This window comes from Dermacentor albipictus, chromosome 1, assembly GCF_038994185.2.
Source record: "Dermacentor albipictus isolate Rhodes 1998 colony chromosome 1, USDA_Dalb.pri_finalv2, whole genome shotgun sequence".
NCBI lineage: Eukaryota > Metazoa > Arthropoda > Arachnida > Ixodida > Ixodidae > Dermacentor > Dermacentor albipictus.
This window is the reverse complement of record NC_091821.1, coordinates 111,880,809-111,895,046: the sequence shown is the minus strand read 5'-3', so window position 1 is coordinate 111,895,046 and position 14,238 is coordinate 111,880,809. Positions and strand designations below refer to the sequence as shown.

The following is a 14,238-nucleotide window of genomic DNA, read 5'->3' as shown; positions in this document are numbered from 1 at the left end:
CCACATTCCGTGCACTGACAGAATCGTGCGCGCCACTCGTGCAGCCCGTGTTCCCCGATAAGGAGCTCACGACGCGGGCCGACCGGCGGGCCTGCGGAGGAGGAGGAGGGAGGAGAACGGGGCTGGCCGGCGCAGCCTCACCTGTCGCTGACGGTGCGCCGCGCGCCCGCGCTTGGGTTCCCGAGTTGTTCTTCCGGGTTTGACCAATCGACGGTGCGCGCGTCTTAGACGTCATCGAGTCACGTGCCGCATAGCGCCTGTCAGGATAAAAAAAGCGTCCCTTTACGCGTGAAGCGTGGCTATTCATCGCCGGCAAGCACCGTGATAGAAACGAGCGGCGACGCGATCGACCTCAATCATGTGTGGAGCACTCCGACTGGTGAGCCTCTCAATTTTCTGCCAAATGGGGTAGCACCCTACGAAGAGCCTTTTTTCTCTCATGATAGTGAGATTGTCATCAGACGAAACGGTCGGTGTGCATTGTATATCACTGCGCTCACTTTCATCGTGTGGGGCGTCTTGGCTAATTTCGAAGAAAGTGTTAGGAGTCCGTGGAGCTGCGAGAACTTCCACACCATTCTCCAGACACCACGTGTCAGCAAGTTCTTGTAATAGTATAACTAGTGTCATCATCCCGTCCTCAAACATATAGACTGTTCCCTGTACCAAAGTGGCCGGCTGCTGTGAATTAGGCTCTCGCTGACTATAACTGAACAAACTTCGCCAAGCTAACACTGTTCGAGTATGCTGTCCGGTAACGTGCGAAATTCGTTAAAGCAATCATGCAGCGTTGGCCAATTTCCGTACCTAGAAGTGTACGTAAATGCTTCTAGAGAAGATAAAAAACGCACGAATTGCGCAAGCACTCTACCACATTAGCCTTTAATATCTACTCGTATATCGCGGAAAGCTTTCCAGTGTGCTGTCAAATGGTGAAAAATGCAAAGCTCGATTGTTGCGCTTCGTTCGTCGCTGGCTACGCGATTTTGTTTTCGCGTGCTGGACAACCCACATGTATTTATTCACATTCGTATTTTTAATCATTCTTCTGGAAAGAATCAGCTTATATAAATCAAACGAAGGCTGTTACAAAATGTTCGTGAATGATGTCGCCGTGGTGTTACTGCAAACTAATTTTGCCCTCTACAGACTTCGCCTGAACACTGGTATGGAGAGTAATCGGGCACATTTATGTCTGCTAAATATTGCTGCGGGTCTATTGAGCAATTTAACTGCCACTGCGGATTGCTTCTGCAAGCACATACGTTGGTCTGCGTGTCAGAATTGAGAAGCGATGGGGCTACCTACAAACAGTTGGCTCCATTTTGTTCTCCTTTTGCTGATCGCAGTCTTTCTATTCCCGATTCATTCATTGTCAGTGCTCAGTGACAAGCTTGCCTTTCTCTGGCGGCTTGTTATGGTACGCGTGCAAACAACGCGAACGTGGGGAACAGGAAAGACGCCAGGGCAGCGCCAGTGTCATTGTACTCCTTCCTGCGCCCCGCATACGCACTGTTTCCTTCGATTTACGGAGGCTATGGGCCAGTCAGGCCGACCTGGCATATTGCCAGGTGATTTCAGCAGACATCAAGAATGACGACACAAATTACTCAAAGCCTATAGAATCCTCTTTTTCTCGTTGTTTGTCGGCTAATGGCGAATTGAAAGTAAAAGATGAGAATCATTATGCCGGTTTCCTCGTGCCTCCTGACCTGTGGAGGCGCGATGATGCCGTAATGCTAAGCTGTGTATATTAGTGAATAATGTCGACAGGGCAATATGTGCAAGCTAAACACGCTACGACTTGAATGGGCATACGGCTGGCTGGAGCAATCCGTCTTGTGCACAGTTTTCTCTCAGGCAATCAGCAATTAATTTATGTTCACTGAATCATCGCTCAGTGTAGTGACAACACCCTAGCCAGAAAGAACTCTGTCACTAAACATGACTTGGAACAAAGAAGGCTTATCTTTGTGTTATACTGCGCTACAAAGATAAGTTCATTAGGAAGCGTACACTTATGTACATATGGTTGGCATTCTATTGGAAGCTTATTTCTAATCATGTTCATGGTGTGGTGCACTGTGTCCGCCTGATAAGGTCTTTGTTTTGTTGGCTAAATGTGTTGACGTCTTAAAGGTAGTCAAGGGACCTTTTGTCCCTGCTTCCTGTGCAAACATACGAGTTTACTTGAATGTTTCTCTACAACGCACATCTGCTTTAGTTATGGCCGAAAGAATGCATGAAAAGATGCCCATGTTAGATCGCTACAATACACATGGCGCTAATAGCATTTGATTGATTTGGGGATTTATAGCGTCCCAAAGTGACACTAGGGCTAAAAGGAGCGATGCGGGGCTCCCTGTCGAGCGGGGGTCTCCGAGTTGAGGGGGGGGGGGGGGTCAAGGAAATGTTGACCACCTCGAGTTTTTAACGTGCCTCGAAATATCGGCACATGGGCGTGTTCTGATTCAGTCACCATAAGAATACGGTCGCTGCGACCGTGAATCCAAACCGCCGTCTTGCGCTGAGCCGTGTATCCATCGTGTCTGGGTACAAAAAAGGTCGTTACAGTTGCCTTTCAAATCACTGTGCAGCAATGCTGTGGTACCCCATCGTACCGTGATGGAGTTCCACTTAACAGCAATTTTTTTAGGAAAGGCTGTTTAAAGATGTCAACTTTTGGGACATATGATAAAACAACGAGATAAATCTTCACGCATGATTCATGCACAGTGGTCGCTGATATGAGACAAAATTCAGGTTTATCTCATTACGCCTAGTCCTTACGCTCATGTATCCACTGTCTTTAGCTTTTTTGTTTGAACAGCAGTTTGTAACTAAGAAATGAGCCGATGGTGTTCGTTCTATATACTTTGGTATAGAGGCATGAGCAGGACGTGATAAATATCTGGCTATAGCGTCGGACGAATGACTCTTACGTTTTCAAGCCGAGTTTTCCCACCCGAGCCGAGACCGATTAACCCGTGCGAGCAGGTAACATTTGAATTTTGTGCTGACGAAGGCCGGCTTTATATTTTTTATTTTTCTATTTTTTCAGTGTCAGTTTCACCTCATACATCGTACCATAGTGCACGGCAGTGCACAGCCAGGTGCTGCCATTGGGTAGGGTACGAGCAAAAGCTGGCAAATTTTCCTATAGGATCAGGCGTACGCTGCACAACAATAGTGAATTAATTACTGTGAGAAGTTCCCGAGCATTCCTCGTGAAACCGCCAGTCCTTTGAAGGGATTTGCATCTTACACACGCGCGCAGCTGTGCCGTCTTTTAGTGGCATGAGCGGAGCGGTGAGAAATAGTGCAACTCTGTGAGCACTCTGCAACTGGGCTGGGTAGAAGCATGATGCTGCCGCCCTAGAGCGGAAGCCTATACTTCTCTCCATTCCGTTGCGCGAGTATCGTCTTATTTGCTCATTTGCAGCGGAAGAGACGGCGCTTTACGCACGTGTAAGCATAATTAACGTGAGCCACAGAACAAAAGAAAAAATAGATTTCACAATTGCGGCCTGTCTGTAAAAGGTGAATCTTCGTTACAGCAGCTATACGTATATCAAACGCGTTCAAGCTGACAAAGCGTGCCACAGTAGACTGCACCAGGAAGTTCAGACAAGTCGCTCACTGCACTCCAAGAGGCCCAGTACGGCGAGAGAGCACGACTTGTCTTCCGAACTTGGGCTGCGCCGAGGATGACGCTGTATTCAAGCGGCACGGTACATAGGCGTATTTACTTGCCTCCACGTTGTTAAAAGTGTATATGCGAAGTATGTCATCCCTCTGTATGTCATCCCTCTTTGTCATGCCCCCCCTCTTCGTTTTTGAAAACGCGCACTGTCGACTGCGCACTGGCAAATCCAACAAAGCAACAACGAAGACCAATTGTTCTTTCGAGAATAGCGGCCAGGGAAGTAATGCTTTATTTATTACCTATCCTCTGCTTCTGCAGTGAAGACTCTTTGGTGGCTCGCTACGACGCACTGCTGCAGACAACGTTTATAAAACCAGTCAGTTGCCAAACTGAGCGATGTGATGCGGAGCCGCCACCGTCAGTGATGTTCGCGGCGCCGTGCTGTCGCGGCAGCCAGAAGAAAATGACCCTAATAACGCGGCCGCAGGACCCGATGAAAACCCAATGCAGTTAATCTAATAGCTGGATCCAAAGAGCAAAGCACAGCTCACTAGAGAAAGTCATTGAAAGTCACTAGTGAAGTCATTGAAACAAAGAAAGTTTCGATTTGACGGCGTGAAAGCAAGATCAACCTGATCTATAAATGCAATGGGGACAAGGAGAAGACGAGCTCGTACAGGCCTGTTACAGTAACTTCGGTGATACATCGAGTGGCAATGCAACTGAGTAACAAAATTAGAGCTGTCGAAGGGGGGGGGGGGAGAAATTACATATTGCGGGAACTACAGAATAGGTTAAGACCAGGCTTAAGCTTAGAGGATATATTTTATTGTACAAACGTAGTGTATATAGATTTCAATAGCTGAGAGTAGACCTGTACGGGTGGAACTTCTAAATACTGAGGGAGCTTACGACAACATAGACAGAGAATTGCTATGCGACATTCTCAAACAGGAATGCATAGATGGCGATTTCGAGGAGCTGCTTAGTGATATATATATGCATAGAACTAGTGGAAATTCATGCAAACTTGAAGGAAGGATTCCCGCATACCGTTGTCGTGTGGTCGAGTGTACATCGGACAGACGGGGCGCTGCGTCAGTGTTCGCTTAAAAGAACATAAAACGTCTGTGACGTCAGGTGGAGGGGCAAACTTGCCTGCTCACTGCCGAAGGTGTCATGCCGTCGTGTTTATGAAGACACCCAAATTATTGGTAGAGGAGACACGAAATGCGGGAGAGAAGTCATGGAAGCTTAGCAAATCCAAAAACATGGTCACAATCAGTGCGTGAGCGCACCCTTCTTGTCGCTGTCTTGCAAAGAAGAGACTTTTTGGGAAAATGCCGTCTTTAGAATGTGTCATTCACCGATGTTTTTTTTTAAATGTTTTTATGACTGCCTGGTTTTTTATGGGACATGCGCGTGTTGGTTTTCTTCTCTTTTCGACCCAAGTGTTTCACTAAACTCTTTTGCTAGACCCAGCGTGAGCGGTTGTGTTTTCTCTCCTCTTGTGTACGCGTCCTCAAAGGCTGGGTTTCGTTCTTTCTTCAGTCTATTGATGAGAGGTGGTTGGCACCGTGGAGACAATCGAAGGCGTCGTCAATGTGAGGCAAAGGGTAGGCGTCCTTTTTGATAATCCAGTTTATGTGACGATAGTCTACGCAAAAACTCCAGGTGCCACCTTCCCTTTTAAGAAGCACAATGGGCGACGCACAAAGGCTCGACGAGGTTGAACAATGCCTAGCTTTGGCAAGCATCTTGTTCACATCATCTAGAATTACCTTACGCTCTGATGTAGAAAGTCAATATTGGCGGCGATAAATGGGACTAGCATAACAAGTATTTATGTGATGCTTAACAAAAAAAAATTAATTATGGGCTTTTACGTGCCAAAACCACTTTCTGATTATGAGGCATGCCGTAGTGGAGGACTCCGGAAATTTCCATCACCTGGGGTTCTTTAACGTGCACCTAAATCTAAGTACACGGGTGTTTTCGCGTTTCGCCGCCATCGAGATGCTTAACAAGTGAAGTCCGGCCCAATTATCGATTGTTGAGGTCGAAGATCTCGCGGTAGGGAACCAAAAGGCGGCATAGAGCTCATGCTTGTTCAGGCAATAGGTCCGGAGCAATCACGGGACTAAATATTGCATTGAGGCAAATTGCATTCTGTGAACATGGTGAAGAATTGGAGCAGATGTCTACTGAAAAAGTCGTGACGTGGTCAGCCGCTATAGCACGCAGCGTGGGAACCGATATGCCTTAGGGTGGAACTTGCTTTGTCGGGCCAAAATTGACGATAGGGAGGCTTTTCCGGTTACCAGAAATGGTTATGACGGAGTGGAGCACAATGATATTGGGCGTCAAAAGGATACCAGGAACAGGTGTGACGAAATAATCGCCATCGGGCACAGGGAAAGATATCAAATCGACGAAAATCAAGGATTTGGGTGGCAGGCGGAAAACCCTGCTGAGATGGCCGTGCTCTTGGAGACTATGGAAGCATACCGGTGAAAGGGGTTTGCCCATATAACGGTAAATTGCGGAACCAATAGGCGGTTCCACAATCTAACTTTCACATTCAATAATCCGCCTGTGGGCACATACCATTGACTGGAATAGCGGTAGTCATGTGCTCACGGCTATGAATCTTGTACGAGACACTGATGTACATTGTTTCGAGTGCAGAGATGATATGGTAAGGCGGCATTACAGCACTTCGATCAATTACGGTATGCTCAACTTGGTTATGACATTTTCGCAGTCAAACACATAGGACCATCTTATCGCTAGTGAAATTGGGAAACAGTGTGTGATTGCAGGCGTGGTAGTAGGACTTGAGCGGTTGATGTCTTCTTCCTGCAGCTGGAATAGCTGTACAGGAAGTCGCTGGGAAGCTTGCCAGCGTCTGGGCATGCCATTTCATTCTATCAGCTTTTTTTTCTTGTGTTGCTTTTTCGGCAACTTCTACCCGTGTTCTAATTAAGTCATTGGCGGCCAATGATTTCGTGGCGCTCCTGCCCACTTTACGATGCAATGAGTAAAGCACGCTCTTCTAATAACAAGTAACTAGACGCACTGCATGCGACTTGAGTGCAGGAAATGGGTGGCTGCCCCAGTCTGCATCAATGGGCACAAATTATTCTGTGTTGGGGCAATACATGCAATACTGGAGCATGAAATTAAATTTTCAGTTTTAATTTCAATTCAGTTTATTCACATCGTGTAGATGCGGACAAGCCCGGGCAGAAAACGAAACAATTCGCTTGAGGAAAGCGTTTAGACCCTCATTTACAAGGCTCAAAAAGAGAGTGTTGCCGTATTTCTCCCACACAATGTATCATTTAAAGCAGCTATTATTAGTAGCATGGCTTTTGCAAGTTGTGAATTTATTAATGCGAATAGCATTCTTTGCATACTTCAGCCATTTTGATGCAGATAGTCTCAAAACGCCAACCAAGTGACCCAAGTTGTCTACCTGCTTGGGCCGCTAGGTGTGTGCTCCTGGTCGAGATGCTATCGTAGTCGTTCCATTGCCGTCATTTCAGCCTCGTGATCTTACTCTCGTCATGCCGTCGTCGTCACGTCATCTACCTCGACAGAGACGCCCAAGTTGTCTAATAGGTTGGGCCAGTATGTATGGTCTCATGGTCGTGATGCCATCGGGGTCGTTGTATCGCCGTCATTCCAGCCTTGTCATTCGACACTTGTCATGCCGTCGTCATCACGACATCGTCGACACGCAGTCATCCTCACGTCGTCGACGTCACGTTGCTTTTTCATAATTGTCATCACTTCAGTAACATCATCCCATTGTCGCTATGCCATCGTCGTCATACTGCCTTCAGGGTTCCATCGACGTCATTGTTTTCTGTCATTGTCTTGTAATCGTACTTCCATCATTCAATCGTGATTATGACGCTCTTGTCATGCCATCATCGTCTGTCGCTATCATGCCTCCATTGGCAGACCGTCGTCGTGATGTTGCCGTGGTCGTGCCATATCACGTCACTCCTGCTACGTCATCCGACTCTCGTCATGCCTTCGTCATCAAGCCATAGTCGTCATACTGGTTTCGTGATACTGTATTCGTCGCGCCATCGTCATCATGGTCATACCACTGTCCTCATGCCATCGTCGTCACTGCATCGTCGTCATGCATTCGTCGTCATACCGTTGTCGTCATGCCATCGTCATCACGTCAGTATTAGCTTCCCATTGTCATCATGTCGTCATCGTCACACCACGTTCGTCGATTCATCGACGTCATTCCTTGTTCGTTATATTATCGTGGTCATGCTATCGTCATTCAATCGTGATTATGCCTTCGTCGTCACTGCGTCGTCGTCACAGAGACGCTAGCATGCATCTGTTGTCACACCGTCGTCAACATGCCGTCTTGGTAGTGTGATTGTCGTCATTCTCGCTTCTTCACTCGGTTGTCTTCATACCGTTTTAGAAGAAACCGCTGTTTTATGCACCGAAGCACAAAAGTAACTGGAACACCAATGCATTTCGACGGACACCTTGAAAACTGATATCTCGGAACTGGTGCTGTCCAGAGAATTCATTCTAAGTTGATACTCAATGCGAACTCAGCGGCTATAATTCGTAGGTTGAAATATGTGGCCAAAAGTAATTAATTTAGAAAGTTAATTAGCATAATTACGCTAATTATTCATTTGAACATTTCGATTTCTCGTAGAAGTAATGACCGCCTCATCGTGTAAATTGGATCAAGGGTTAGAATTGCGATCTGCCATAGGCAATCTTTCAAAAAATGTGGTGCAGCTAAAGAAAACACCCTGTATAAATGAACAACGCATATACGAATTGCAATACACACGAATGCAATAATATACGAATGCAGTATATACTAAGCACTGAATGCAAGTATCAACAAACGGGCTTGTGTAACCCTTGTCTGCTGACTGACGAATTAGTGATAGTAATCGCACTTCTGGTCTGCATAATAAAAAAAAAATACAGCCCTACACAAAACCTGAGCATGTTATGTCGCTTCATAGAATATCTTTAAAGCACAGCGACCTGTTAATGGAATAGCGCATTATATTCAATGGATTCTTTGATTTTCTTTATTATTACTTTATTTTAGCCACTTGATATGTGCCATCGAACGTGTGCCTATATTCTTGGCCAATGCTACAGAATGGGTATGTGCCAATGTGACACCATAGGTGGACAATCTTTAAAAGTAGCTACTTCTATGTGCATATAGCTGTCATGGTCCACTTTTACCTCGCCAAGAGGAGCTTATTTTAAGATACCGCCATCATAAGCTTCGACAGAGGAGCTTATTTTAAGATACCGCCATCATAAGCCATCGCAGCAGAGGGCGACGAGGGCACTGTTGCGGTTTTTGAGGACGACAGAACTGGACAGGCGGCTGTAGCCTGAACAGATGTTGATAGTGCTGCAAGTGTCACTGTGCTGTGCGATGACAGTGTTCGGTGACAGTGACCGATTGTGATTGTGTGTCTATGCTCCTTCCTTTCCTTATCTCTACTTTGTTACCACTTTACCTCCCCCTCCCCTCTCTCCCCAGCGTAGGGTAGCCAACCGGATTTTTTTTTCTCTGGTTAACCTCCCTGCCTTTCCCCTTTCCTCTCTCGCTCTCTCTCTTTACCTCGCCAAGCATTATACATGGCCTCCGTCATCATGACATTGCTTCGTATACGTCTAGCACTGTACATCCGCCTCTTTTGGTGTGTGAATTTCGGCATAGCTTATGAACGATATAGTGCAGAAACAGAAACATTGTATGGCATTAAAGTTGTGACCTCTGCGGTGGATAAACATAAACATTGCTCGAGACTGCACGCTGCATATATAGGATGAAGGTAAACTCATCCTCTAGGATCACCTCACATAGATTCGAACAGGTTGCATCGGCATTATAATTATTTTTTTTCAAGATGGCGCCGAGTAAGGACACCTGTATTTTGTGCTCCCTGCCTTTTTTCGGCAAATAACCATTCATTCGCAATGTTTCCTGAGGAAAACGTGCACACGCAAACTATATTGCGTGGTCGGACAACGACCTCGAGCTGCTTAAGTCGGGTGAGCAGGCATTCACCTGTAACTTGTGGCAGAAGGCCGACATTTCTGCGGTTAGGCTTAGCAGCGTGCCTCCCCATCGGTGGCCGCGTCTCCTGACGCGACAGATTCCGATGCGGTCGTTAGCCCGACCACCCTCCGCGGCGCCGAGGCGGTCCTGCTTCGCGGCCTTCTCCTTCAGGCGCTTGAGAGAATATCATACCTCAGTGATGCAGTGGCGCAGCTGCGGAATGATGACGCACAGTTGCACAGTTGCACAGTTGCACAGCAAGCCGAAGCTATATGGGCGCTCTTCGAGCCGAGGTGCGCGTTCTCCGAGACAAGCTTGCCAAAGAGCGCAAGTCGTCATCGCCCACTTCTGCTGCTGCGCCGCCGGCGCACCAGCAGAAGTGGGCGATGAGCAGATGAGATGAGCAGCAGATGGGGGACGGCTTGCCGAAGACCACTGACCGTCTGCTGCGCTTTCCTCCTGCACTGGATCGGCCTGCTTCGTGGAAGGCTCCCGCTGCTGACCAGTTGCTGTGCCTACCTGCTTCAGTGGACCTGTCATGTGCCAGTCAAGCAACGTTGAAGCGAAAGTCAACACTCAGTGCTGGCTGTTGTGACACCACTGGGACTGTTGCTGCTTCTCGCACTGTGCGCCCTCGGGCTATCTTTGTGACAAAGCTTGCGCCTGACACCCATTCCTTACAGCTTGCCGTCCACCTATCAGTAGTTGGTGCAAAGGCCATGTCCTGCACTCGACTAAAAACCAAGTACGATTCCTACGCGTCATTTCATGTGTATGTTAATGAGGACTGCTATCAGCGTCTAAGGGACCCTTCACTGTGGCGGCGCTCTTGCTTCTACAAGCTCTTCAAAGGTGAACATTACGATGCTAAGATACTGAAAAATGTTCAGCGAGATGAAAAGAAGCATCAGTGATGTGAGAGTTTTCTATCAGAATATTTGTAGATTACGCACAAAGGTGAACGAATTTTTCTCCAACGTCATATCATCTTGTTTCCCCATCATTGCCTTAACAGAGACCTGGTTGTGCCCTGAAATGCCTTCTAGTTCATACTTACTGTCAACTTATCAAGATTTCTGACGAGACCGCGATCCTTCTTCACCGAAATCAAAGGGTGGTGGGGTCCTAATTGCGATCAATCAATCATTCAGATCCGCTCGGCGCCTTCATTTAAAATGTGCAACAGAATGTGTCTGGACGGAGATTTTTGGTACTGGTATAGTAATAGGCTATTAGTACGGAATTTCTATGTTGCGCATGATATGAATATTGAGATGTAAATGACTATACTAGACACTATTGAAAATGTTATATCGGCCCATGGTAACCTTAAAATATTCATAATTGGTGATTTTAATGCGCCTGGCATTTCTTGGCAAACCGGTGAAATTCAACCAATTCTTTTTACTTATCTGCCGAGTGCAACTGGTTACTTGATCTTATAACTTTTACATGTATGCGCCAATTTAACAATATTCTGAACTCTTATGGCAATGTACTAGACCCATGCCTTAGTATCGGAGAAGCTGTGAATGTGTCATGTGGCGACTTTCCCCTTGTTAAGCCAGATAAATTTCATGCGCCGCTTCCTATATCATTACAGTTCGCGATACCTAGTAGCAGGAGATTAAAGGATACAGCAACACCTCGGTCTTTTAATTTCTGAAGCGGAGATTACGTGGGTCTTTTCCACTATCTTAATAATGCGGACTGGTCTCCAGTAGCAGAACTAAGAGATGTTAATGACCAAGTCACGGCATTCACGAATATTATTCACGATGGAACGAAGAACTTTATGCCACTGGTGCTAAACGCTCTAAATTTCCCCACTGGTTTTCTGTTGAACTGAAAATAACTTTGAAGCTGAAAGACTGTGCTCATGCACTGGAAGGCACAGCGTACAAATAAGGAACACTGGCATATAGATTTTAAAACGTACAGGGTACTCTCTAAACGTATTTACAAGCGTGACCATTCCATTTATATAGCACATGTGGAAGCTAGTACTTCTAAAAATTCAAAGTCTTTTTGGAAACACGTTCGTGAACAGTCACCCAACAATACGAAACAAGATATCTCTCTACTTAGTGGCGACGGCCAACCTGTCCCATACGTCGCGGGGGCCTTCGCCCTACACTTCGGGTCTGTGTGCGGTGAAGGGTACAGTGATGGAGTTGTCCAATCACCCTTTCCTGAATTTCGATCGGTCTCAGAGGAACTTGTCTTTAAGAGCTTCAAACGCTTAAAACCGTCTTTTTCGTGTGGTCCTGATAACATTCCACCTGCTTTGATCAAGACGTACGGGTCCTTGCTTGTTATAGTGCTTACTTGTGTTTTTCTGCTTTAAAGATTAACACAATCCCAAAGGCTTGGAAAACAGCGCGGGTCATTCCCGTCTTTAAGTCAGAGGTAAAAACTGCTGCGAGTAACTACAGGCATATTTCTCTCCTATGCGCAGCATTTAAATTATTCGAGTCAACTCTGGACTCAACAGTTTCACCCTCGAATAAAAATACAATCTTTCCTCAGCAGCATGGATTCACATCGGGGCACTCCACAACTACTGACCTCGTTAGCTTCATGATGCATGTCTCTCAAGCAGTGTATAAGAAAGGACAGCTGGATGTCATTTATTTTTACCTCAGTAAGGCGTTTGCTGTCGTATGCCACAAAATACTGCTTCAAAAGTTGACACAACTTGATCTGCACCCCTCTGTCATAGCGCTGATAAGAAGCTACCTACGCGACCGGTATTGCTACGTTAGCGTAAATGGTCAGTTGTCAGAATTTCATGCGGTTACAAGTGGAGTTCCTCAAACGTCTGTCCTGGGCCCTCTTCTTTTCTCGCTGTTTATTAATGACGTTTCAACAGTCATTCAAAAATATTCCATTTTATTATATGCTGATGATGCGAAACTTTTCAAAGCGGTAAAAAATGTTAATGATTGTGCCGCTCTTCAGAAGGACATTGCAAATTTTGCATCATGGTGCGCTGAAAACAAGCTGGTCACAAATGCATCAACAATGAAAGTTGTAAGCTTTATGTGGAAGGCTAACAGGACTTTGTTTCGCTATAGCGTTAAAAATGTTCTCGTGCGAAGAGCTCAGGGAAGGAAGGACCTTGTAGTGTACTTCAATAGCTCTCTGAGTTTTTCGCCGAGACAGCGTGCACTTCGAACGCTCGGCACAGTATGTCGAGCGACGAGAGACTTCAAACAACCTGGTACATTTGTAACTTTATATTAGAGCGTGTGCCTTCCAGTTCTTGACTACCCCATCGTGGCTCGAAGCGGCACTTGTAGGTAAAATTGCGAACTTCTCGAAAATGTGCAAAAAAAAGTTCACGTCTATATTTAAACATCGATTCGGTCAAAAGACTTCCATCTCCATAGAACTAACACAGACACTCCCGTTACCTACCCTCACCTGTAGACGCAATAAATCGGATGTTCTTTTTCTTCACAAATTAATGCCTGAAAAAGTATGCTGCTGGCACTCGCTTTCTAATGTGCGCTTTTACATTCCGCAGAAAGGAACAAGGAAACAGCACGCCTTTCAGCCTTCAAATTTTTGTGACCCTTTATCTAGAATGCAGGCGACATACGTATAACGCTCATTCAGAGTGCCTGGATATCTTCATGCCTAATTTTAATATTTTCCTGAAAGGAGCTGCAGAGGTATTTCAATAATTGAACAAAAACTTTCATATCTGTTGTGTGTTCCGTCATTCTGTAATTCTTTCTTCTGTTTCTCCACTTTTGCTTTGTGTTCTCTTCGTGTACACATTTTATGCTCTGTTAAAATCTGTATTCGCGAAATTCTTCTTTTTTTATGTGTGCGCGCGTATGTGTGTAAGTGTGTGTGAGCTAGCATTGTTCTTCATGTGCATTGTTTTGCCGAGTGCGCCAGCACCAAGACCCTGACCAAGACGTCAAGACCAAGACGTCAGCAACAAGACCCTGGGCACTTTAATAAACACCTTTGAGTGATTATTATTATTATTATTATTATTATTACTTAGTCTTCATAACGGTTATTTTCTTGATCTCGATAGTTTTCTTAACTCGCTGTCACTGTTCTTTTCTGGGCTTTGCGTTGTTAAGCAATAGCTTCACACATTGTTTAATTGCCCTTCTCCTCCTTATTCTTTGTATTCACCTTGCGCCTTGTTTATGAACACCGTTCTTTTCAAATGTTGTTTTTACCGATTGCTTTTTTTTACTTATATTCCCCTGCAATTTTTTTATTAACGTATGAGTGCGCCAGCAGTCAAATGTTATGGTTGTTCCTGGGCATGGTAAACAAACGATTGAGTGATTGTTTGATTAATTGTTTGATTCGTGTATTATTAGTATTAGGAACACTCCTTTTCTAATTTTCAATAATGACGCATTCTTTATGCTATTAGGAATTCTTCATTCCTTCTACATGCATATGACACCAAGATTTTAAAAGGAAAAGACGGGGAATGCGGGAGATGGTAATTCAAGACGATGAGCAAAAC

General features: G+C 45.6%; 1 protein-coding gene across 1 annotated transcript in view; it reads left to right on the top strand.

Annotated features, from left to right (window-relative positions):
* The first annotated feature begins 280 nt into the window (after positions 1-280).
* The window catches only part of LOC139049434 (uncharacterized), a 66,921-nt gene continuing 52,963 nt past the window's right edge, over positions 281-14,238 (top strand). Inside the window, exon 1 of the mRNA XM_070524796.1 lies at positions 281-379. Within this exon, the coding sequence (XP_070380897.1) occupies positions 359-379 (21 nt within the window). The 5' untranslated portion in view covers positions 281-358. The remainder of the gene's footprint in view (positions 380-14,238) is intronic.